General features: G+C 38.4%; 1 protein-coding gene across 1 annotated transcript in view; it reads left to right on the plus strand.

The window, feature by feature from the left end:
- lsp1a (lymphocyte specific protein 1 a) overlaps positions 1 to 25,720 on the plus strand; it is a 40,990-nt gene that overhangs the window by 8,528 nt on the left and 6,742 nt on the right. The window contains exons 2-9 of the mRNA XM_028449358.1: positions 5,511 to 5,645; positions 9,784 to 10,111; positions 10,996 to 11,129; positions 12,182 to 12,452; positions 13,520 to 13,648; positions 16,648 to 16,691; positions 19,927 to 20,008; positions 23,720 to 23,857. Coding sequence (XP_028305159.1) covers positions 5,511 to 5,645; positions 9,784 to 10,111; positions 10,996 to 11,129; positions 12,182 to 12,452; positions 13,520 to 13,648; positions 16,648 to 16,691; positions 19,927 to 20,008; positions 23,720 to 23,857 — 1,261 coding nt within the window. The remainder of the gene's footprint in view (positions 1 to 5,510; positions 5,646 to 9,783; positions 10,112 to 10,995; positions 11,130 to 12,181; positions 12,453 to 13,519; positions 13,649 to 16,647; positions 16,692 to 19,926; positions 20,009 to 23,719; positions 23,858 to 25,720) is intronic.

The following is a 25,720-nucleotide window of genomic DNA, read 5'->3' on the forward strand; positions in this document are numbered from 1 at the left end:
CACTGCTCTGGTGCGCTCCCTTCATGATAAAAGCAGCCCCACTCTGATATCACTCCATTAATGCATGTCCACAGGTCCTGTTTGTGCATGTGTGTGATTCAGATCTATGTGTGTGTGAAGCATGTCCCTAAAAACACAAATTTCCCCCTGAGAATACTTAAGTATTTCAAATTCAAATACTTGACATTGTGCATGGTTTTCCAGTCTCAGAATGAGGCAAGTGTTACTCTATTGGGACACGATGATTCGTCAAAAGTGGAAAAAAATGTGTCATTATTCAATAAAGTTGAAGGGCTGTGTAAACGGAAAGACTGAGAAGAGCCACAGCGGTGAAGCCAAAAGAGTTGCATGTGCTCCAGAGCCATCAATTGTTGAACAATTGTTGAGTTTAGGGCTTGTAACTGAAAACTCTAAACATGAACAATCCCAAAGCATCGCTCGGAAACAAGTAACAAAGGAAGCAACAACACAATCGTTGTCTAAGTGACTGAGTGAGTGTTCTCCTGTACTCTGTGCACGTACGGCCCTCCAGTACCTCTTTACAGCCCATCTGGTGACTTCTCTCTGTTGTTGTGCATGAATCAGTGCTTTTCACTGTCCCGACTTGTTTCAGTACAGCACTGACTTCATCTCTTAAACATCTTCCCACCGTCTTTGTTCACATCTGGACGCCTCGGGCCTTTTAAGTAATCCAGCTGATTTGATACGTTTCCGGATTTCTCTTTCATTCAACTGTTGAATGGAAAGTGGATTGCGTGTAGCGGCGGTGTTAGCTTAGTTTATTTATTTAAGTGTGTTTTGATTGTTTATCTTCATGTCGGTTTTGCAAAGCTTGTTATTTTTGTGAAGAGGAAACCAGTCTGGCTAAGCAGCTGTATCACCATGCCTCGGGTAGTTTTCTCCTGATATTGGTAAATCGTTTTTTGAATGACATTTGACATTTTGCTCATTGAGGTAAATCACTGACTGACACATCTATTCATGTGGTAAATGTTACTTAGTGCTTTAAGTGGCTCAAAAAAGGTACAGGCATGAGTCAATCCTGCACAAAAGGTTAATTTCCACATGTATAGCTCAACCCTAAATAAGCTCGCCTCTTGACACAAAGATCGCTCGTTCAAATTAGGTTGAATTTGACCTCTCCAGCAGTTAACAGACCACGTATACAACAAAAGATCTTTAATATTTTGTATATGAGTAACAGGAAGCTGGATGGAGTCAGACAGAGTATGCACTGTTAATGAACACAACCTCCTGCAGCATGATCCCCAAGACCCAAAAGGAAAGGGACTAACTTGGCTCAAATCCTTACTTATGATGAGCAGGATTTTTATGTATATAGATTTTAAATAGTCCAAATGAGAACAGTTACATTTCCTTTGCTTTTTATAATACGTTTCTGTCTAGTTTTTGATTGTCGTAAGGACGTGACTCTCGCTCTAACCCTACGTCACTTCCTTCACTCGCAATTTTTGCAACAGAGCTGCTGAGATGTGATATTTGAAAACCGACCATACGACTTTTATTAAATATTTTATTAGTAAATATGTGTTTTGTGGTGTTTTTAATTAAAAATAATAATAATATAAAAAAAAAAAAACAATTAAAACACAAGACACAAAATTCACTATCAAAAACCAAACAGAAAATAAGAATAAAAATAAAAATAAATCGGAATTCATGAACTTCTAATTATTTTTAAAAAGCAGGGTTTTAACCCTTTAAATAGTACACAAACTGCCGTGAAATAGACTCACCGAATGTGTTTTGGGCATGCGCGCCGGACCCCAGACTAATTTGGATGCCCGGACACATTTGGTACCTACTGTACATCGCACTGTGAAGGCTGATGCGCTCTGATAAGCGGCGGAGCAGCTATTTGAAGGATTAAAACAGATGCGCTGGTGAGCGTACCAGAACGTTGAAAGTACGTTCTTGGCGCTTGGAGAAGTGCCAGGACGGTGCGTTCCGGCCCACTTAAACCACTGATGTCACTGTGATATCCTGCGAGGAGAAAAAGTATTTGTTTACGACCTACGTTTGCATCTCTCAGTCACACAAAAGTCTGATGAAGTTAATAAACAGAAGTTTTTCTTGCACCATTATGATCTTATATTTCCTTGGTTGGTAGCAGCAGCAGCATAGGTGTCTGTTAAACTGCCACGGGGAGAAAATCAGAGCTTTTTTCTGACGCTAGACAAAAGCAATTCATCGTGTCTCCATTTCTTTTCTCCTGGCCTGAGTTCTTAGACTTTGATCATCATTAGTGTGAGACATTTCTTTGATTTTAATGCCAATTTTTAGTCTCCTAAACAAAAGACATGACAAGAATTATAACTTCTCTTTAGTTTCCCAAACACACATGGACTCTTAGCTGAGCTGAGATGACTCATTGTGAGTGCTGATCCTGTTGTTCACGCTGACCTCTGGGTTTCAAAAGCCCACCCACTGAAGCAAACATGCTGCATGTTCAGTCTTGTCCCTGTTGTCACCTGTTGTCACAGGACTCAACTCAAAGCTGGGAGGCTTACTGGGTTCCCATTGTGTTGGAGAAGGTATACCACATTAGAGGAAGGGAAATGACTTCAGCTCTTTAATCACTTTAATAACCAAGCTTAAAACAGAAGGTTATTGTTTCATTGCCACGTATGAGAGGTTTTCACAGCACTGATTAGCAAAAGGAAAAGTAATGATAGGGCAGGGCGGAGAGGGTTTGCTGGGTGAGTTTTTACCAAAGCTGTCAGCACGTTGTCCAGCTCAACACTCACACTCCCTGTCCTCCAGATGTACCAAGAAGGATTCATTCTGTGTGGCTGTTGGAAGCTGTAAACAGACAGATTTATGGCTCTAATGGAAAATTGGTAGATTTGTATATTATTTCACTTTTTAGAAAATAAAGGGTTCTGAAAAGTCACAAAATATAGAGCGACTAAGGTGCTAACTTAGCCACACTGCTTGGATATTATAGGTCAATGGCTCTCAAACTTTTTTCACCAAGTACCACCTCAGAAAATACTTAACTCTCCAAGTACCACTATAATGACCAGCTTTAAAATACAGTAGCGTAGTAGGCCTAAGTATTCATTAAAAACAAGACAGAGGTTTTATTTAACAAGTATATTTAATATTATTGGCCACTGTAACATTACACACAGTTTGAACAGTAACACTGTGTTTAAATATAGGAACATAAAACACTGTGGGAGGCGTGTGTTATGTCCATGTTAGGAGTAGAGAGGAATGTCAGTAGGAGGAGTTTCGGCAGGTGACGTCAACTGCCGGGCGTAATCGAACTCGCCCCTTTTGAGCTGACTTTTGACAAAATGTGGAATAACAAGGGAGGGAGGAAACAACTTTTTCTACGTTGGCCCTCTGAATGAGGCTAAAGGGATGTATATCACTGTAGCAAAACCATTAGAAAGTGATTTTTTTCATCATACCTCCCCTTTAGATAATTAATCAAATAAAATGAATTTGGCATACCACTAGATGGAGCTTCAGTGTTATAGGTCATTTATATCTCCGTTTATATGTGGAAGTGCCATAATGTATTGGTTTGGCTTATTAGAAATCAGACTGTAGCTGTGTTTCCGTTATAGATTTTCGCAAAATAAAAGCAATGTTTCTAAATGTCGACAAAGTATAATTTCCCTTTGAACATGTTTGCATTGAAGGTTGTTTTGGGAAGGAGCCTCAAAACTCCCGTGATATCGCATCCCGGGAGACTTTGCTGCAGAAAGACGGAATCTCCTTATTACACTCTGTATTCCTTTGTTGTTTTACGTCTAATGTGGTAGTGATCATTTTTAAGCATAAAGCAAAGAAATGTCCCGGTGTCCCCTTCTGTTTACACATACCGTGCCATGTTTTTTTTGTAGAGAAGTGGTCATGTCACCCAGTATGTCACATTCTGTGACGTGTATTTGTATAAAGTGCTTCCATTGCACTTTTGTGACGCATTTCAATATTGAAACGTCTGCAATTCTTCCTCATGAAAGCATAAAAACTTTTTAGCGATATTTGAGTGTTTTTTCAAAATTCTGATGCTTCCAATACCAGTTTTTATTGCACTACTTAGATTTTGCACATTTCCAAGGATAATGGAGATGCAGCTTGTGTTAGTTTGATACACTTTGACATTCCTCTTTGGATTGGATAAAGTTCTTGAAAAACCACTTTTTGGGATGAATGGGATAAATAAAGGTCTATCTTATTTTTAAAGCAATTAGAGCTCTACGTTTTTGCCTGAACCCAAAGGTGATATATGTATCATCTATAACATATTTGATCATTTGCCCAATTCTGCATTCAATACAAGCATAAAGATTGTAATAAACACTGTATTTATTAACATCACTCACTTTAACAATGACTCTGGTCTCTATCAATGTCCCCGTGCGGCTGTGATACAGTTATTGCAGCTTTTCTTACACTGACATGTCTCACCCTTCATTTCCTTCACCTTCACCACCCAGCTCAAATCTGTGTGGGTCACATCCACAGTGAAACACCCAGCTCACCCTCATCCAGCTGTGCCGTCACCTCTTCACCTCTCTGTCCATCCTCGCTCGCCCTCAGGAAGGGTAAGAAGAGACCTGAGGGTGTAACAATCATCCTCTGTCTAAGTGGGACATAAAAAAACAGACAAGAGTTTCAATGAAAGCAAAAGTTGCCGGGTGTGGAGCTTATGAATGACCTTTTTCAGCTGTGTGACGTCCATCTGATGTATCCATAGCTTCCTTCTGTTGATTTATTACTTGTAACATCTGTGTTAGTTTCTGCTAGTCTTATTATGACCTCCTTCACTATCAAAGCTGCCTCAGACCGGCCCACTTTAGATCGAAACCTATTATTATTGAAATCATCTAATTATAACCTTACATGTTAAGTCTACAATAGCTCACTATTCTATGTAAAGCCCTGTAATTCAGTGCAAATAAGTGCTGCTTCACAATACAGAGTTATTTCAACATGAGAGCACATCCCCAACATTATTATTAACATCTGACGTCTTTGTGACCAAATGCGACGCAGCGGTTCGACGAAACAATGGACAATCACCATAAATGGACTTTCTCTGCTGTCAGAGTTTACGCCTACATTTGCTTGAAGGACCAAAAAACAGCCTGTTTTTAAGAACGGCCTGAAAGTGACTTTTCAGTTTTCAAAGGGCTAAAACTACAGAAAACAGGCGAGTTTGGGAAAATAAACCTCAAATACTGTGTAGTAGGGGTTCTTAGAACAATTGGATATTTGCATTATTGCAAAATATTGGACCTGTTTCTTGCTGTTGTCATTGGCACTGGCATTTTATTGGTACCCTCAATTACTGTATGAACTAAGCAAAACCAACCCAGTCTAACTCCAGAACGTGTAATACAGAGTTGGGGAATCTTTGGGGTACATTTTCAGTCAAGCAACTTGACCATCAGCTTTTTACAGATTCCCTCTTGATAAATCTAGCATTTTTTTGTCCTTGACCTGGTCTGGAACTTGTGTCCTTCCTTCAGGCTGACGGCTCAGCGCAGCATCGAGGATGCTGAGGAGGTGGAGAGGGAGCGACGCAGACGGGCTCGAGAGTCTCTGCAGCGAAGGGACAGTGGCTCCGCCCCTAGAGAGCCCTCTCCTGACAGTGAACAACACATGTAAGTTCTGAACCAGCAGGGACTCTGAGGCCCTGTGGGCATCAAAAGGCCAAGACATCATGTGACATAATCAGCATCATGTGACAGTGGTTTCATTTGCCTCATTATTTCAGTCATGAACATTATCTGAGTAAACAAACATGTTTGCAGACGACATCTAAACTTTATAGAATGCATCATAAAACTAAGCGTGTCCCTATGCTTTTAATGTGGATGAATTCCTTGTCCATATCATCATGGGAACCCATTGACATTACTTAGTGCAGACCATTTTTCATTTTCTTTGGCTTCCTGTTTAGGCTGCTAAATGTGCTGTTGCATGTTTTCTGTAATTCCTGGCAGTTTAAACAGTTTGTCGTCATGTTTCCAGCTGTGATCTCACCCCACCGCATGTTAGGCTTTCACGGTGTGTGTACGTAAAAAAGTGTTTCCATTGGGAAAACCTCTTGTCGCAGCGATGTGAAGGCAAACATGCAGCTGCATTCTCATTACACAAACCCCAAAGAATGTTTACTACCGAGCCTCTCAGCACGAAAACCTACTACTGTGTTAAGGCCTGTGGCGTCTCATCCAACTTTTAATTTCAGCCATGATTACAGCTTGCGCCGCGTCCTCCATCATGTCGCAGGCTCAGGTGGTTTCAGGCTGTGGTGACTTTGTGTCTGTAATCAAAGCAGGCTTTCAGCACAGTGCGCTCCGATGCAGTCAGGTGGTCTTGGTCGTTTTGAAATTATTTTCTTACCCCCTGGAAATTCAGTTTAGCTGTTCACAGACTGTAAAGCCAATCTCTCTTTATCTTTGACTTCTGTCAGGTATTTGGATTGTGTCCCTGACTATTGCTAATCATGAATGCTAAGGCAAGCACAGGCTGTCTGTGCATTAGTTTAAAGAGAAGAATGAACCAACATTATCACTTTTACTTATAACGTTACAAAAGCCCTACCCATTGGCAGGAGTGGGCATGTTTAGAAGCCATTATTAAGTCAGTGATGCTCAACATGTGGCTCTTTATGTCTTGATTTTAATTATTATTCTTCTAGAAAACCTTAAAAGGGAAAACTTTAACCCCTTACTGCCCTTTTCCATTTTGCAACTTATTTTGTCCTATTTTTGTTCCTTTTCCAAACACTTTTTTCAGACTTTAGCTACCTTTTGCCAATAAATATATTATTTCTCCCGATTTTTTTGTTTATTTTTGCTAGTTCTTTTTTACACTTCCATCCAATTTTTGTCCTTTCTTTAATTTTTTTGTCCTCTTTTCATCCAAATAAGCTAACTTTTGTCCAATAAATACCACTTGTTTAATTTTTCCCTACATTTTGCCTCTTTTTGTTCCACATTTTGCCCTTTTCACTATTGTTTACCATATTTTTCTTATTTAAGCTACCCTTTGCCATTACTGCTTTTGGCTCATTTTAGTCACTTTACACCCTTTTCTTGCCACATTTTCGCCACTTTTGGACCATTTTTGGCCACCTGTTCCCATGTCTGCCTCCACTCACTCTTCAATAAAAAAAAAATAAAAAACAGGACCGGCCCAATTCGGGTCGACAGCCCACCGGGATGTCAGATGGTCAGTCCACCACTGCCCATTTGGTTGTATTGATTAGTGTAATTTGGTAGTGGTTGTAGGCTATGATTTTCCTTTTCATTATAATGCAGCATATCTATAATACACCAGCATTACTGTTAAAGAGTCTATTGTGATATTTCAGTGTTTACTAGGGGTGCCTCCTTTTTTTTTACTTCCAATATGATACCAATATTGCGAGTATTAACCGATATATTGACCGGATACGACATCAGAATGAATCATACATACTTAGGTTGTAGTGTGAAATGTTTGAAAAGGCTTGAACATCTGATTATTACTAAAACAGAGAACAACAGTCAGCAACTATAGGTGTGAGAAAAACTGACCTATTTATTAGAAGTGCTGGAGCGAGTCTGGAATAGACTGATTGAATCAGAGATTTTAGGAAGCCGATATAATCCGTTATTTGTTGTTTTGCCAATGTTGTGTTGTTGGGTTTCAGTTCTGCAGCAGTAATTTTACTCATTATAGTAGAAGCATGTTAAAAGAAGCCAACACAGCTCTTTCCCAGGCTCGGGGATCAAACGCGTTTCCGAGACCAATCAAGCAAAAATAATCCCTCCTGGGTGTCCTGGGTTAGCCAATAAAAAGGGCTTGATTTGTTCTTTTCATCTTTGGCAGGTATGAGTTTACCTTTGACAAGGCAGTGAGAATCACACTCCTTCAACAAATGTTGCTTTGTGTTAAAGGGTGAATGTGACGATATGGGAATGAGGGAAACCTTTGAAACTCCTTAGGTAGTACAAAATGCTAGGAGTGTGTTCTCAGTTAGTAACATGTGTGCTATACAGAGATAACATTAGCATAAGCAGGATAAACAAATAATATCAATCATTTATACATATTTCTTAAAACCATGAGGTCCTTCCACAGCAGACTTTTAATGATTCCCAAAGTCAACTGATATCTATGTGTTTATTAATTTATTTATTAACATTTTATGACATTTAATTGCTTATTTTATTGAAACACATTGAATTACAGCCAAATATTCAAACTGTGCTATAGGAATATTAAGTTTTGCTTGCTTGGGTACATTGTTGGACTGATTAAAATGCGAACCTAAGGATCCGAGCACAGGGGTTGAACATCCAGCATCCTAATCACCTGAGGAATGTTTAGTGAATTCCTTCATGCCAGCACACAGAGCCACACAACATTTTCATTCCTCTTAATGAGCAGGAGGTAGTTTCATGTGTAACCAATATGATACTAAGACTTTTAACTAGGCCTAGCACACCACACAGACCTGATGTATTTAACCCTCGGAGCATCTTTGTGACCAAATGTGACATTTTGGGTGTTTTTCTTTCTTTGGCTCTCAATATTCTGCTCAGGAATACAGGCTAGTTTTATGGAATTTTGCCACTATTGTTTTTTCATGTTTATTTGCTTAATTCCAAAGTCTTGTGTATAAGATATATAGATATGCATCATACTGACACTTAGTAACCACGTGACCAAATCTTCCCCATTGGCTCCCATTGTAACCACATATTTTTCATATACTGTAATCTTGACATATCATAATGGTTTTTCAATAATGATATTAATAATAATATTTCTTGCAAAATATACAAGTTGTACAAGTATATTTTTTTCTTTCAAACTGTCCTTGTGTCAAAAAATAATAATGCATTTAATTAAATTCTACTATCAATTAATGACAAAGCCAAGGCTGTAACATTTTCATCACAAATATTTTTACTTTGGACCTCATTTTTGGAAATATTGCATAATTTTCCTGCTGAAAAAAAAAGGTTGCATACAAACTCCCCACCATCAAATCCCATTAGCGCTTTTACCCAAATTTCTGTGAATGATTTTGAAATACTGTCTGATGGAGCCATGCATGCATACTGCTCAATAATATGATCCATGTTTGCCAAGAGGAAGTTTTAGGGCCATTTCCTTGCAAACAGAATCCAAATTCTAATGAAATTAAGTTTATGGATTTGATTAAGTTTAAAACATCACAAATTAGGTATCAAGGTCATTACAGAACACGGCCAAAAAAATGTATTATGATTTTTTTTCAAGTAAACAAGAGGAGTAGGATTTGCGGGGGGAATTGAACTTTAGAGAGAGAAAATTCCAGACTACTTTGAAACACATGTGCATCTCAGTTTGTGGGATATCCCTTTGGAACAGTCTTCATATACTTTTTTTTTTTTTTTTTTAAACCTTATTAGATCAGTGCGAGGACTAGAATCTGATTGGTAGGTGGACATGTGGATGTTGTAAGTATAGGTAGGCCTATGAATGCTTGTTTTTGTTTATGTTTAGGTTTATTTCATTGTGTGTGTGTATATGTACATATATATATATATATTTTTTTTTTGCTCAAATGTCGTATTTCTTTTGTTCTTTGTGAAATAGCTTGGAAGTAGGACCAGGACTGGGGTTCTTTTTATGTGAGCAATGATTGCTTTATATTGTTTTTTCATGTTTGAGATAAATAAATAAATAAATAAATAAATAAATAAATAAATAAAATAAAAAATAATTCAACAACTGGTGATGAATATCTTCTTTTATTTCCAGGTATGACAGAAGCCTGAAGCCAAACGGCTCCTCGGCCGTGGAGGAAGACGAGGGCTTCAGTGATTGGACCCAGCTCAGGGAGAGACGGAGGCAACAGCACATGCTGATGCACACCCAGGGTGGCGAGGAAGACGATGATGAAGAGGAAGATCAAATGAACAAAAGTGCTCCTTTAAAGACTGCTCAGGCATCCATTTCCATGTCCAGCCAAATCAACCGGACAAAGAAGCAGGAGGAAGTCGACACTGCAGGAAAAGCAACGGTGAGGCAGAAAAATCTGAAGGAGGAGTTGGAGAAAACAGAGAAGGTTCAAGTCCCTGAAGCACAGGTCAGAATCCCTCGAAAACACATGCATGTGTCTTAACCCTTGTGCACTCCAATAAAAACTCCTTGTGTACACAAACGGTCCATCTGATAGAAGTACAATAAAAATGTACTCCAAACTTCCACCTACAACTTCTGACCTATCCATAGATATAAAATTTATTGTACATTTCAAACCCTTTTTACGTTTCTATTGACTTTTTTATAAACCTGGAACCTCGAATTTATTAGCAGAAAAAACACTTAATATTCAGTATTTCCAAAAATGAGGGCCAAAGTGAAACATTTGTGATGAAAATATTACAGCCTTGACTGTGTCATTAATTCATAGCAGAATTGAATTTAATGCATTTTTATTTTTGACACAAGGACAGTTTTAAAGAACATTTTTCCTTTATTTTGAAAGTAGAGGCTTAGATCTATTAGGTTTGATTGGAAAAGCATTATGATGTCAGTATATGAAAAATGTGTGGTTACAATGGGAGTCAATGGGGCAAATTTGGTCATGTGGTTATGAAGTGTCAGTATGATGCAAATACTGTAGTATCTCCTTTTTTATACACTTCCAATAAGAAAAAAAATATGTAAAAACAATAGTGGAAAAATTTCATACAGCTAGCCTTAAAAATGACCAGAATATTGAGAGGCAAACAAATAAAAACACCCAAAATTTAATGAATTACATTAAATATGATTGGTCATGTCACTAGCTTTGGTGAAATCAGATGATTTATGAAAGACGCATATTTAAAAATGACACAATTCTAGTTTTTTCATCTATCTTTTTTGTAGTCAGCCTCACTGTGAAACATCCAGATGTGAGGAATAATGTGTGTCATTTACCGTATATATGTGTAACATATGCTGTGATTGGCTCTGTGTGAACAGGTGGAGAAAAGAAAAGAGTCTAAACTGTCCTACACATCAAAAGTCTTCCTTCAACATGAGCCGAAAAACTGCTACAGATACGAATCCTCTGCAGAGGTGACGCCGTTCGTCAGCAAACCCAACAGACCAACCAGGTATGTCACTGTCACTGTTCTATACACTAAAAGAGATTTTCTAATTCAAGTGATCTAGTGATAAATTCCCCCCCAATAAATATAATCAATAAATGATAAAATAAAGAAAGAAATGAGCAAAATAATAAATAAATCAATAAATGTTTTTAAAAAATGATTCTTAATTGACACATATGTACAAATAAATACACAAAATCCAACCGTCAGAAGATAATATACCTAAATACAACAGAATCATCAGCATATATAACAATAGGAATCTCCTCCAGTGGAAGAGATTTTATTAGTAGCGTGGTTCATTGTACACGTTATTAAGTCAGTGATTCTCAACATGTGGCTCTTTATGTCTTAATCATTATTCCCGCAGAAAACCTTTAAAGGGCAAACCTTTTAACCCCTTTTTACCTATTTCCTCTGGCCATTTTGCAACTTCCTTTGTCCCATTTTCAAAAAGTTTTGACTCTTTTTTCAGATTTGACCTCCTTTTGCCAATAAATATCCTTTTTTTCTATTTTTTGTTCAATTTTGCAAGTTCTTTTTGACAATTTTTGTCCTTTTTTTAAAATTTTTGGCCATTTTTCATCCAAATAAGCCCAATATCATTTTTTTTGTTCCACATTTTTCCCTTTTTCACTGTTGTTTACCACATTATACACATTTAAGCTTTAGCCATTACAAACTACCTGGTTTCTTTTTATTTGCCCATTTTTTGGCAACTCTTTACTGCTTTTGGTTCATTTTAGTCACTTGTCACTCTTTCCATGCCAAATTTTTGCCACTTTTGGATCATTTTTGTCCACCTGTTATTATGTAGCGGACTGGACTGGCCCTCTTTGGGTCGACGACATTTACACGTTTTTATTTTATTTCCCCAGAAGCTTTGAAACACAACTTTAAAAAAGGTAGAGAGAAGTAGAGAGTACAGATAAGTGTGTAAAAATGTGTAAAAGTAAAATTGCATACTCTTTTAATCTACAGATACCTGAAAACCCAACTTAAGTAGGGATGCAAAGTATTCATATTCTGTTAACTTTACTGTATTACGTTGGTAGCAGAGAAAGCCTTGTTGGATGCAGCAGCAGCAAAGCAGGAGAGCACGATGAGGCCGAGGCCATTCTGGAGACCGAGCAGCGTTTAGAGAAGATCAGACGTGGCCTCCAGGAAAAGGAGAGCCAGGAGTTGGAACAGCTGAGACATCGACAGGCGGAGGCTGAGCAGGAGCTGGAGGAGTTACAGAGGAGGAGGATGGAGAGACGAAGAGTCAGGGAGGAGGAAGAGAGGAGGAGGGAGGAGGAGGAGCAGCATCGGTTGGCCAAAGAAGAGGTGATCAAACATCACAGCGCTGGTTATGATCCTAGATATTGTGACCAGGGGTGGAGCACCACATTTTGGGCCCTGGGTACAAACCATCTTATTGGGCCCCTATACTGTAAGTTACTTTATTTTTTGCCCAGAATCTATACTAGTGTTCTCCAATGCCCATTATAAAGATCAATCCAAAATAATCCTCCTACAATTAAAAATTACTAAGTTTAAAAAACATATTAACTTATGTCAACTTATTTTTACAAAAAACTAAAAGAGATGGACCAGATATTTCAATGCACAAAGCTTATTCAATTCAATTTTCAATTCAACTTTATTTGTATTGCGCAATTTACAACAAAATCATCTCAATGATTGTGCTTACAATGTGCTTATCAAAATATAAAATTCCTAAAAAGAAAGAAAAAACCCAACAAGATCCTCATGAACAAGCATTTAGCGACAGTGTGAAGAAACAACATCCTTTTAACAGTAAGAAATCTCTGTTAAAACCAGGTTCAGAGGTGGCAGCCATCTGCGTCGACTGGTTGGGGTTAATGGACAGAAGGACCATCAGAACAGGATAGAGAGATAGAACATCAGAGTGTCTCAGACTAGTTGAGCCGTGAACCACAGATCAGGAACTGCCATCATCAGCTTCACGACACCTGAAACAGAGCAGAGAGAGAAGGACGAGGAGAAGGCACTGACTGCAGAAAAACATGATACATTATTATCAAGTCAGCCTGCCTTGGCCTTGGGCCTCACTCCCAGTGGCCTAGTCAACACTTATTATAAAGGCCATGAATCTCTTCCCGTTTATTGGTAAGCTAACAGCGACTCCAAGGTCTGTAAATGCGACCGTTCACAGACGAGTTCATGTCCGCTCTAGCGGTTAGGTTATGTTATGATTCAGTCCTGTTTATGTGGACTGTAAATCATAACCAGCTACATCAGAAATTGAATCTCTTCCTGTTTATTGAACCAGTAAATGCTACCGCTTACAGACAAACCCATGTCCGCTCTAGCGGTTAGGTTATGTTATGATAATGGAATGTGTGTAATTTTTCTTTCTTTACTGCCAGGAGGAAAAGAGACGAATGAAGGAGGACATTGAGAAGAGGAGGATGGAGGCGTCGGAGAGGATGAAGAACTTGACCACAGATGGAGACGAAGGTTTCAGTCCCTTCAGTCCCAAAGTCCCCACACACAAGGTAACAATCGGTTTCCTTCTTTAAAATACAGCTTTTTATCAGTTTTAATAAATCATACTTATTACAATTATGACTAAGAGCAACTGGCTAAACTCTGTCCTTGGAAGTGTGTGAACGAACTTCTAACGTCATTTGTGACCCTTTAACATGTACCTGTGTGTTACCTTTACAGTCCATGGGCTCAGGGTCAGCCTGTAAGTAGCATGTGTGTGTGTGTGTGTGTGTGTGTGTGTGTGTGTGTGTAGAGTATTTGTTAAGCCAGCTTGTCTTGGCCCGCACCAGGAAAAGCATGTTCCTGCATCATCACCAAACACACTAAATGATCTCATCGTGTGAGATCAATGATTTGTAAACTGTGTGTTTTGTCCTGAAACATTGTGGCTATGAACAAACAAACACACAAACACACACACACACACACACACACAACCGTCGACTCCCAATTAGTTTACTCAACATGTGGCTCTTTATGTTTTATTTTTAATTAATATTCCCCCAGAAAACCTTAAAAGAGAAAACTTTTCAACTCTTTTTTACCGTTTTCTTTGGCCATTTTTTGCCTCTTTTCACTGTTTAGTTTTTTCAGATTTCATCTTGCTTTTGCCAATAAGAAAGCCTTTTTCCTATTTTTTTTTTCATTTTTTGTTGATTCTTTAACTATTTTTTTTGCCACTTTTCTTACACTTGTTTCCTTTTTTCCCTACATTTTGCCTCTATTTGTTTCACAATTTTTCCCTTTTTTACCGTTGTTTGCTACATTTAGCTGATTTAAGCTACCTTTTGCCAGTACATACCATCTGTTTCCTCTTTTTTCTCAAATTTTCTTTGCCACTCTCACTGTTCACTCTTCTCTTGTCACGTTTTTGCCACTTTTGGGCCATTTTTTGCCACCTGTTACAATTTTTTTGTCACTTTATTACACTTTACTCATCACTGTTAACTCTGTTTACCTTCTTGGAACAAAATGTCTGGCTGTGATTGGCTTAAACACCATTCAATCAATCTAACTGGACCAATACTTTTTCAACAATGAATCCCTCTATAAAAAGTGAGGTGAATGATTTTTTGTTTTTATGAATGCGTGGGTGTTGCATCCTCCACGGGTGAGACGCTGCCTGCACACACAGCAAATCTTTAACTCCCGAGAGTCACTGTTTGACTTCAGAAATGATTCTCAGGACTTTAAGGATTTGTTGATCCTTTTGTTGTTAATACAGACATCCATGTGCATGACACTGCATGTGTTCTGCACTGAAAGTCATGTATTAAAGCTATTGGGTGTTACAGCCTGTCTCAGAGCCTATACTGTATACTGTATATATGGGCAGTGATGGAAAAGCCTGTGTCCTTCCAGGTTAGGTTTTGGGAAAAGATGATTGGCATGGGAAGAACATAGATCAGTGGAGGGAATGTGATGTGAGACTGTGCATGTTGGGGAAGGAATTTTGAACATGAGGTAAAAGATGTTGAACTGATTGTACTGAAGGAGCCAGTGACTCTTTTGGAAGACTGGAGCCTTGTTTTTATGATTTAAGTATTGGTCATTGTGTTTTCTTTAAGGAGTATGGAGAATATAAAGGACGCTATCTAATATTAGATGATATCTGATTATAGAATGCCAGAGAAAATGTTAGAGTACCTTTATTGTTTTCACAGTGTTCATTGGCAATATTTGGCGATCATCTTGACCAATAAAAGAGTCAAATGTAATATTGTGCTTTCTACAGACCAATTAAAGAATGTCGTCACCACAACACACAGATTGTTGCAAAATTATGGACGCTGGTTTCAACTACTTTCTCCATGTTTGAGGATGGAGGGATTTTTTTCCCCCTAAAACCTCTTCAGTCAAAGACAAAATGAGTCTTCTTTAACTACAGTATATTTAATTTTTATATATGTTTTAATTCCTTAGAATTTCAAAAGGCTGTAGCTGTAAATTTGTTAGATTTTAATTCATGTTGGGGGGGCTGTTGAAAGCTCTACTACTGAGCCTAAAGTGGTGGTTTGATGCCAGGCCAATAAATGCATCAGAGGGATTAGTTTAATAAATGTCAAGTCTCCACAGAACAACTGTGTTGGAAACATGATGTTCAGTGGTAGTTTAGCTCTTTGCAGACTTCAATGAAAGTTAAAGCTTTTTTTCTATCAGTATTTTACGATGGCCGTAAAAGCTCAACACAGAATGACGAACGCCGCAACGCAACGCAAAAACAAAAGCGCACACAAATACAAACCCCACAACACGAAAGCTCACAACACAACACAACACAAACACAGTCTGGTAAAAATCCATGAAGAAGAGTGACAGAAATGATCAGGCCCGGGAAAGAATTGGGCACCGACACCAACGTCAACGTCACTCTTCTTCGTGGATTTGTACCAGACTGCTTTCGCTTTGTGTTGTGAGCGTTTGTGTTGTGGGGTTTGTATTTGTGTGCGTTTTTGTGTTGTGTTGTGAGCTTTTACGGCCACCGTAGTGTTTATTGTGTCACAGGTATACAAGCAAGCAGAGAAATGGTGCCGTATCACAGTAGAGGATGAGCTGCCCAATTTTGCGTTACTAAATGGCTTGACAAGCCCTGACAAGCTCGGGATTATGAGTTTGCTCTTCCACGTGACATATACACATCTGTGAAATGACATCACGGCTGCTGTTTGTAGCCACTGATTACTTTGGGTTGTAGAGGTACGAAGCTCAATTACACATTGTGGCGGAAAATGCATCAAAGGTCATTGAAATCAAAACACATGCGATAACTAATCTCCATGCCGTCATCATGTTGTTTGATTGTGTATGTGGTCTGCTCTTGTAAAGTTGCTACTCACACGGAGTTTGGTGAACGCCAGCAGGCTCTCTGTTGTTTGGTTTGGACCGATCTGTGGAAGTCTGCGGTCTAATGTGGAGCTGAACCATAATTAGCACATCACTGGAGGAAAGTCTCAGCATATCTTTGAAAAATATGATCTCATGAGCCTTTTTTCTTTTTGTTTTATAGATCACTGAGAGAACAGAGTCACTAAACCGTTCGCTGAAAAAAAGGTAAGGACTGTATGTCTGAAGTAGTTTTACAACAAACTACATGTTAATAATGCAGCTAACCTCATAAAGTCGTCAGTTGTATACTCAGGGATGGACTGGCCCTCTGGCATACCAGGCATCGTTCTGGTGGGCCATCGACCCAAAGTGGGCCGGTTCTTTTTTTTTTTGAAGAGTGAGTGGAGGTAGACATAGTAAAACGTGGCCAAAAATGGTCCAAAAGTGGCAAAAACATGGCAAGAAAAACTGAAAAGTGACTAAACTGGGCCGAAAACTGTCAATGGGCAAAAAGAAGAGCAACGAGGTGGTATGTAATGGCAAAGGGTAGCTCAAATGGGCAAAATGTGGAACAAAAAGAGGCAAAATGAAGAGAAAAAAAGGAAAACAAGTGGTATTTATTTGGCAAAAGTTAGCTTATTTGGATGAAAAGTGGCCAAAAACTTACAGTAAGGACAAAAATTTGATAAAGATGTCAAAACAAACTTGCAAAAATAGACAATAAATAGGAACATTGTTACTTTAGTTTGTCATTTACCAGCTTGTTTGTGCAGCTTGTGGCTGAAACACACTTTACAAATAAGAAAGACAATCACATTCTGTTAAGGTTAAAAAAAAACAAAACATTTGTGTTTTTAAATAATGTTTAAAAACAAAGCTGATGTGGGCGTGATTTACAAAATCAGCTAACAATGAGATCTCATTCAAAAGCTAATAAGTATGTGATAAGTATATAATTAAGTATAAGTATATAAACCTCTTTGACGGATGAGCCTGAGGAAGCCTTGTATCTAATATCACTACACTCTTAGCTTCTTTACTTTCACACTTTCCTCCTCCCTGCTGCTATCTAAAGGTTTTCTCTGATGAAATGACCTTTGCACCTCTCGCCGTGCATCACTCTTCTCGTTTTTATGACCTCGCCTAACTCCGTCCAGATGCAGGCAGTGGTGTGCTCTGTGGTGAAGTTCGGCGGCTCCAGACTGTCTGCATCATGAAATTATCAGCTCGGAGAAGCTCTTGGCAGGAGGGTAGCCTTGGTGGAGGCTTTTATTTTCAAACGAAGATATCAGGAACATGCATGGAGGAGGCAGGATGCCTCTGAACCCTTGACTCCTCCGTCACTAATCATTCTGCTGCTGTGTTGTTGTGTTTCTGCCCATCCTGTGTGATGGATGACCTCATATTTAGCAGATTTGACAGGTTATAATTTACTTGTGAAAGCTGTAGAATTAGTTAGTTTGCCTATTTTGATAACTTTAGTTGTTGAATTCATTACTACGGAAATAAGAAGTTGAGTTTTAGAGTAGCATGCTAGCATGTTAACCCACAGATGAGAACCAGCTGTTTTCTCTCTTTTAACACATGCCTCATAACTTCTGATAAAAGCTTTAATGCACTTCACTAAAGCACTAAAACAGTTCAGCAGGTCCTCCTCTCTTTATTAACAACTCATTTGACTTTAACCCTCGACTGAAGCGACAAAATACAAAACACTTGAGTGTCGACAGGAGTAATATTGGGGTGCAATACGCAAGAGGGGACGATAACCCACACAGAGACTGGAAATAAAGCAAAAAAAAAAAAATCAAACATTAGCTAAAAAACAGCCTAACTAAGACTTGAACCTATGAAACCTATCAAACGTGAAACTAACTGAACACATATATTAAAACTAAACACAACATATAACCAATAAATGCCACATCCTTCACTTCCATGACTTTAACTGTATTCGAGATGGCACGCTCCGTACTATACACTACAAACTCAGTGAGTATATACTGCCTTCTATATACTTTAAGTATGATTAGGATGATGAGCGGTGATGAGCATTCCCACTGAAGTATACTTCCAAGTTTCCCAAAATGCATTTGGAACCTACAACAACAAAAACCTGAAGCACACTGACACTAAATATGTTGATTCACCACTTTTGAAAGTTCTGAAATATTTTTTAGCGAGAAAGTGAACAAGTAGAATACAAATCTGTAAGACTCACGGAAACACATCATGCTGACATTTCGGAGATTTTCGGAGTCCAGCCATTGTGGTACTGACAAAAACTTCTGGTTAACTTCAAAACAAGAGCCCTATTTACAAAAGCTTTACAAATCTAATGGAAGACCAGAACAGTAACTTTTCTTTTGAAAAGGGGATGTTTGATTTTTTTTAGCTAGAAGCCGGTCCCAGGATTATTTTATGTTCCACTCGCAATCCATCATAGGGCGGTTGAGTATGACTAGTGTTCTCACTGTGCATACTTCAAAAATGTCCCGATATAGTATACATAATTTGCATAATATCTAATCTGAACGCATTACATACTAATTTTGATGTTAGACGAGTAGTACGTTAGTATGACATTTTGAACCTCTGCGTCGTCTACACAGGCAAAACAGTCTAAAACGGTAATCATTTGTTTAAAAAATACATATATGTATATTTCAGTAAATATTTCAGTGATTATAAGTTTGATTATGTCCTTGTGGATTCCTGAAAACATAATCTTTTCGTTTTGCAACAGTCTCACTCCTGGTGCAGAGGTGAGCTGCCTTTGCTGGTCATGTGAGGTTACAACCACTAAATCCCTCAGGGAAAACTTTATGACCTCCAGCCTCATTGCAGAGGATTAGAAATAGTCACACCTTCCAGCTGTGAACTCTCCACCTCACATCTGCAATCAATCCTAGAGTTAGTCACCCAAGGAGCCTTTTTCTTTCAGCCAAACACGGCCTGATGCTCTGCACTGTGGGAAGCTGCTCAGGGCCATGGTGAGGGTAAACAAATGCTGTGAGATGTTAAAAAACCATGAAGAAGAAAAGGACTTTAGAGAAACTGAATCACAATAATACCGTTGACATCTAATGCAAGGCTTTGAAAAAGTGTTTAAAAGAATGTGTTTACATAGCACGGCAAACAGGGATTAAATTTATCCAATGAGTAACGTCTGACTTCTGTTATGAGCGTCTGTTTCGTGTTCACTGCACTGACACAATATACTAGTATTTTTTATTTATTTTTTATTTTTTTTTGCCAGATTCAACTCATGTTTCCACCCAGAAAGTGTAAAAAAACAATCCACTAAAATCCAGCCTAAACCACCTTTTTCAGACATACTAAACCAAACCTGGCAACGCAGCATCTGCAAATGTGCTTCTACAGTAACAAAGTACTTTTACTTTGTTGTTTCTTCTTTTTTTTAAACATGTAACGTTTGTTTTGTCTTTGTTTGAAACAGTAACAGTTTTAAGAAGACGCTGCCTCTCCTCCTGCTGTCCAAGATTGACGACAAAGTGGAGCAGTACACCCACGCTGTGGAGGTCAGCTCACACACACAAATATGCGCACACACACACACACACACGCGATCACACGTATTCCCTTATAAACGTAAACATGAATCATTAAAACTGTATGAAAAACAAAAGACGACAAATGAAGTTTAAAAATAAGTCTTACTCAGCAGACAAAAATGATTTCTTTGCATTTATCATGCAATCTAAAGACTTTCTGATGACGGTTGCAATTTTTTTTTTAAAAAAAAAGGAAGACAAAGATTAAAGAAATCACATTTAATACCAAACTTTGAAAGGAAAATTTGTTCAATTGGGGGGAAAAAGGATTTTCTATTTTTTTCCTTTTCTGTTCTTTTTTTTCAAGTAAAGTTTAGTTCAATAATAGCGATAATGTACTAAAAAAGAATAATTGTTATTATAGACTAAAACAAAGTGGAGGCTGATGCCTGAGATTACACTGCCTACCCTTATATTCACATTGGTAAAATATTAATCCTAGGTAAGTGCGATATATTGATTTATTTATTATATATCAAGACTTATTATTTAGAATCAGACAATATTTTGATTTATCTTCATTTTAAAGCTGAAGAATTTTTTTTTTTTTAAACCAAAAGGAAAGAAGTATAAACTAAAAATCTTACAACTACATTTCATAAACACAAATTATTTGAAGGTCCCTTAATCACCAATACAATAATTTACCTCACCAGAATTACAGGAAATACCATAAAAAGACATATTTAAGTAGACTATAGTAATACCTATAATAATAACACCTCTGCTCAGCTGCTTGTTTCTTTATGTGGAAGCTTGATGAAGTTTACATTTCTGGAAAGCTTTGTGGGTCACATCCTCCATTCCACCACTGCAATTACAATTTTAAAAGTGCAATTTCATTTAGCAGATGCTTTTATCCAAAGCAACGTACAACACAAGCAGTTAGAAGCTGTGTTTCCATTACCCTCGGAAATGCGCAAAATCTTTATAGTGCAATAATAACTGGTCATGGAACCACCTGAATTTTGAAAAAGCAAAACATTTTTTACACTTCATGAGGAGGAATTTCAGACGTTTCGATATTGAAATGTGTCGCAAAGGTGCTATGGAAACACTTTTTCTGCAAATACACGTCACAGGACGTGATGTACCTGGTCACATGACCACTTCTCTGCGAGAAATCATGGCACTGTACGTGTGGATAGAAGAGGAGACCCAGACATTTCTTGGCATTATACTTATTATACCACATTAGACGTGAAACAACAAAGGAGTGTTACAGGGAGGTTTAGAGCATCCGTCTTTCAGCAGCGAAGTCTCACAAGATGAGATTTCACGGGAGTTACAAAGCTACTGCTCAAAACAACGTTCAATGAAAACAAATTCAAAACACAATTATACTTTGTCGACATTTAAAAATATCACTTGTATTTTTGCAAAAATCTGTAATGGAAACCCAGCTACAGACCCAGTGACCCCCAGATTACAAGCATTCTTCCTTAACCGTTGCGCCACCACAACTACCTCTGAAAATAGTCTCTTTTTCTGGCCATTTATCAGAAAACTGCTCCCTGGACAGTTTTGGGACCTGACCTTCACTCTGCTGCACTTTTACACTCATTGTCTGAAAACAGCTGACGAGCAGAGGCTGCTTTGACCTTTTTTGTGTTGTATTTATGAATGCTAAACCCCAGTGACCACAAAACCCATAAATCCTGGAAATTTTGCATCTCAGGCAGATTGACTGAACAGATAGAGCTCTTTTATTTTTGTCCTTCCATTTAGGCATCACCTTTATTAACTTTTAGTCATTTTAGCATCACTACTTACAGTAAAAGGATAGCATTATGAACGAATAAGCACTCATGACTATATTCTCCTTAGATACATGTAGCTCTTCTAACAGCTTATTCCAGTATTTTGGGAGATAACACAGGCACCACCACTTATTGAACCAAACAGAAATAATAAAATCTTAGTCGGGAACAATAAATACATTATTTGAATTTAGTGAAAGGACAAATCCCAACAGTGGAAGGATCCCATAACCTTATCAGAAAAGTTGACAAAAATCACAGTTTTTATCTGAAAAAAGAGCAGCAGAGTGAAAACCTCATAACAACCAAATATCCTCTTTGCCAGATCAATGATGCTGATCATGGTACAAGGATCAATCACACTTCTAAGGCCTAGATTTGTTGTTTTTCTGTTAATAACCACACAGCTGGCACAAGTGTTTGGGACCCCCTAATTTTTAGAAGAATCTGGATCTATTCCAAATTAAACTTGGTGGGGCAATAGAGGAACCAACCTGACATAACTGAATCAAATTTCATAAAGATCGGTTTGAGATGAAATTAAAGATAAGGATTTTGTTTTTTTAATTTTATTTCTTTAAACTGATCCACAATAAGTATATTGATCTGGATCTTCCATGGCATAAAGTCTAACTTTGGATACTTAGTACTAACGTAATTCTGCTGCCTAACACTGATGAAAACATGACCCCCTTGGTAGAGGTACATAATGTAGAATAATACAACTATCATTTTATTACATTTAAGGTTATAGTTATGGTAAGGGTTATTAATATGGTGAATATTAAGGCTATTGTTAGGGTTATGTGTAGAGCTAGGGTTAGGTGTTCACAATTGATCTTTTGATATCAATATATAATGTAAATTATGTAAATCACACTCTCACAGAAAGCTGGAATCAAATGCAGGACTCTGGAGGAAGCCAGAGAGTTCATATGGCTTATTTCAAACATGATTTTTTACACAAAGTTGGCAATCCACACAGACAAGCTGAGGCAGAGTTAAACCACAGCAAAGGTCAAAGACAAGCAGAGCGTACACACGAGGAAACCACTGGAATAACTGGTCTATAGAGAACACAGATATTCTGGCACAGGAGGAATGAGTCGACCGAAACTAAATAGGAGGGAGTGATGAGGAACAGCTGGGTGAAACAGGTGAGACTGATGAGGGAAACGAGGAAAAGAAGTGACCCTGAAATGAAAAGGTGGAAAACAGGAACCAAAAGGTGGTCAAATAAAACATGAAGTGCAAAAAACAAACCATGGGTGTGACAAGATGACAATAGGGTGTCGAAACAGGTCTCAGGTGTCGGCATATGATCAATAGAAAAGTAAGGTTGGGATTCTGTCCATTGGGATTTCATCGATGATATGTGGAAATTCTGCAATTTAATTTAGCAGATGTATTTATCCAAAGCAAGGGGTTAAGGACTTGTTCAACATCCCACAAAGATGACCAAGGATGGATTTGAACTGGTGACTTTTTGATCACAAGCCCGATTCCTTAAACATTACGCTACCCCACAGCTGTTTATGTAGTTTTGCAGGAAGTGAACAAAAAACAAAAAAAGTTTGACAATGTAAAATATTTGATTGACTTTTAAAGGACAGTACAGTAATGACCATTAAAGCTTCTTTTAAACTGCACTGATCTGTAGCAAAAGTGATATTTATGTGTGATAATCATATCAAATACTAAAAGGCGACTTGGTTGGATTGACCATTTTCTGTCTGTAACTACAGCGATACTGTCGACCAATTAAAGAGTCCCGTTGACACCTTGCCATTCTATGGTCCAATGAATGACCACAGAAACACATAAATGGCTATTAAAGGTTGTTTAATAGTGAAAAAAAAAAATCCAGTAAATTTGGGTAAACTGTATGAATCAGACTCACGGGCTTTGTGTTGTGCAGAACTCTCAGGATTCTCGTGCAGTGAAGGCATCACCTGTCGACTTACCAAACTCACCTGAAGTCGTGGCGTTAAAGAAGAACCTGTTTGAGGGTGGAGAGGCCTGGAACCTGAGCCCTAGCAAAGGGGTCAACAGCAAGGTGGGAAACACTCAGCAGTCCTGTCAATTACCAATCACATCATAAACAAAAAGCTGGTCATGGGGCAATATTTCTCATTGAACTGTTCATTGTTTCCACCAAAAAAGCAGATCAAATTCCATATGGAACGAAAAACAAGCTTGGAATGATACCAAATTAAAAAACTTTATCAAGTACAACAAAAGCCTCTATCCATGAAAACACTCTTTGGGCAGTGACGTGCCGTGAGCACTAGGGTAGGGTAGGCAGAGCGTTCTAAATAGAGACCACCAATGTCAACACCAATGACAATTTCATATGTTTCTGCTGGCAAGTGTTAATTCAATTCAATTCAATTCAAGTTTATTTGTATAGCACAATTTACAACAAAGTCATCTCAATGCGCTTATCAAAATATAAAATTAATAACAAGAAAGAAAAAACCCAACAAGATCCACATGAACAAGCATTTAGCCATTTAACAAAATCAACATCCTAAAACACCATTAAAGAAACATAAACAATTATTTAATATAGCCTCTATACTCTCCCAACAAGATATATCTCATGACACAGCAGCACATCTGTTGTTTGTGTTGGAAACACAGAAACACAGAGAAAATGACAACAACAACATCTCGGAACAGCCTCAGTGAGGAGCATCCACAAAGCTAATCCTTCCTTTTGTACCATTCACTGTAGAAAATACAAACAATTTTCTGACCTTACCTTTGCTGAAAAAAACAAGTTTCTTTATCGTCTCTAGCGCTGTCATCCTGACTGTAGTGTATCCCGCCCACTAGCTAGAGAATGTAGCAGCAGCGGTCACATGATATCACTTCACTAATGCACTGTGAACTTAGGTATAGCATTTAGCATAACGCGGTTAAGTCCAAAGGCAGCGTAGAGAGCTATCTTTGGACGTAAATGGTTCTCATGTTGGGGAACTGACTGCGCATGCGCAAACATAAAAACACGCTATGGGAACAGAGGCAGAGCAGCCGTGTGCTTCTGGGAGGGGGCGTGGCCTCCTCCTGCCTTACAGCGGAGTGAGACTGCAGCCGTTCCAGGAAATAGCGCTGTTTAGTAATTTGGGCTATGAAACGCACAAAATGCTGACACTTTCAAACTTACAGGTATTGTAGGCTATTGGAAATTGAAAGATAAACAATTTATAATTATATTATAAGTAAAACAAATAATCAAAATATCAATTCACCCTTGGGTAGGCACTGCCTACCTTGCCTACCCTGACTGCACGTCACTGCCTTTGGGGTATAATAGAGGCTGCTTCTGCTTCTCCTCTGGGGTTAACTCCCGTACACCTCATGCTCGTTAAAGATGGTACAGCGTATAAAGAACAAGCCGTTTTGTTGTTGTAGAGCTGCACTTTATTGACTGGCTGCACTATATAACTTAATACTCGCTGCCTATCCCGGAAGCCGTGGAGGACTCTATTCATAGGCACGCACACACATCTCTCCTCCGTGGGCTCACTCTCACACACGCATGCGCATTAGCCATATACAGTACATGGTGTGGCCTGTGAGCATGTGAACAGGTTAAAATGCGTGAGACTTGAGAGCTTTGGTAGTGTGTGCGTGCAGCTCAGACATCCCTCCCCCCTCTCATGTTCGTCCAGTCTAACCCGCGTTGAGTGATTTCAAAATAAAATGAAAATCAACGTTTTGACACGTAATCACCATAAAAGTCCAAAATAATGGATGCGGGCCATGCACAAGCTGTTATAAAAGTTTCAGGTCGATCAGACTGCGTTATGGAGATTTGCGTTCCACACACACACACATGCACGCACGTATACAGACATTCCTTGTAATTATACATAGATTAGACTAGATTAGATAGCTTTTATAGTCATTGTAC

This window comes from Gouania willdenowi, chromosome 6 (assembly GCF_900634775.1).
Source record: "Gouania willdenowi chromosome 6, fGouWil2.1, whole genome shotgun sequence".
Lineage (NCBI taxonomy): Eukaryota > Metazoa > Chordata > Actinopteri > Blenniiformes > Gobiesocidae > Gouania > Gouania willdenowi.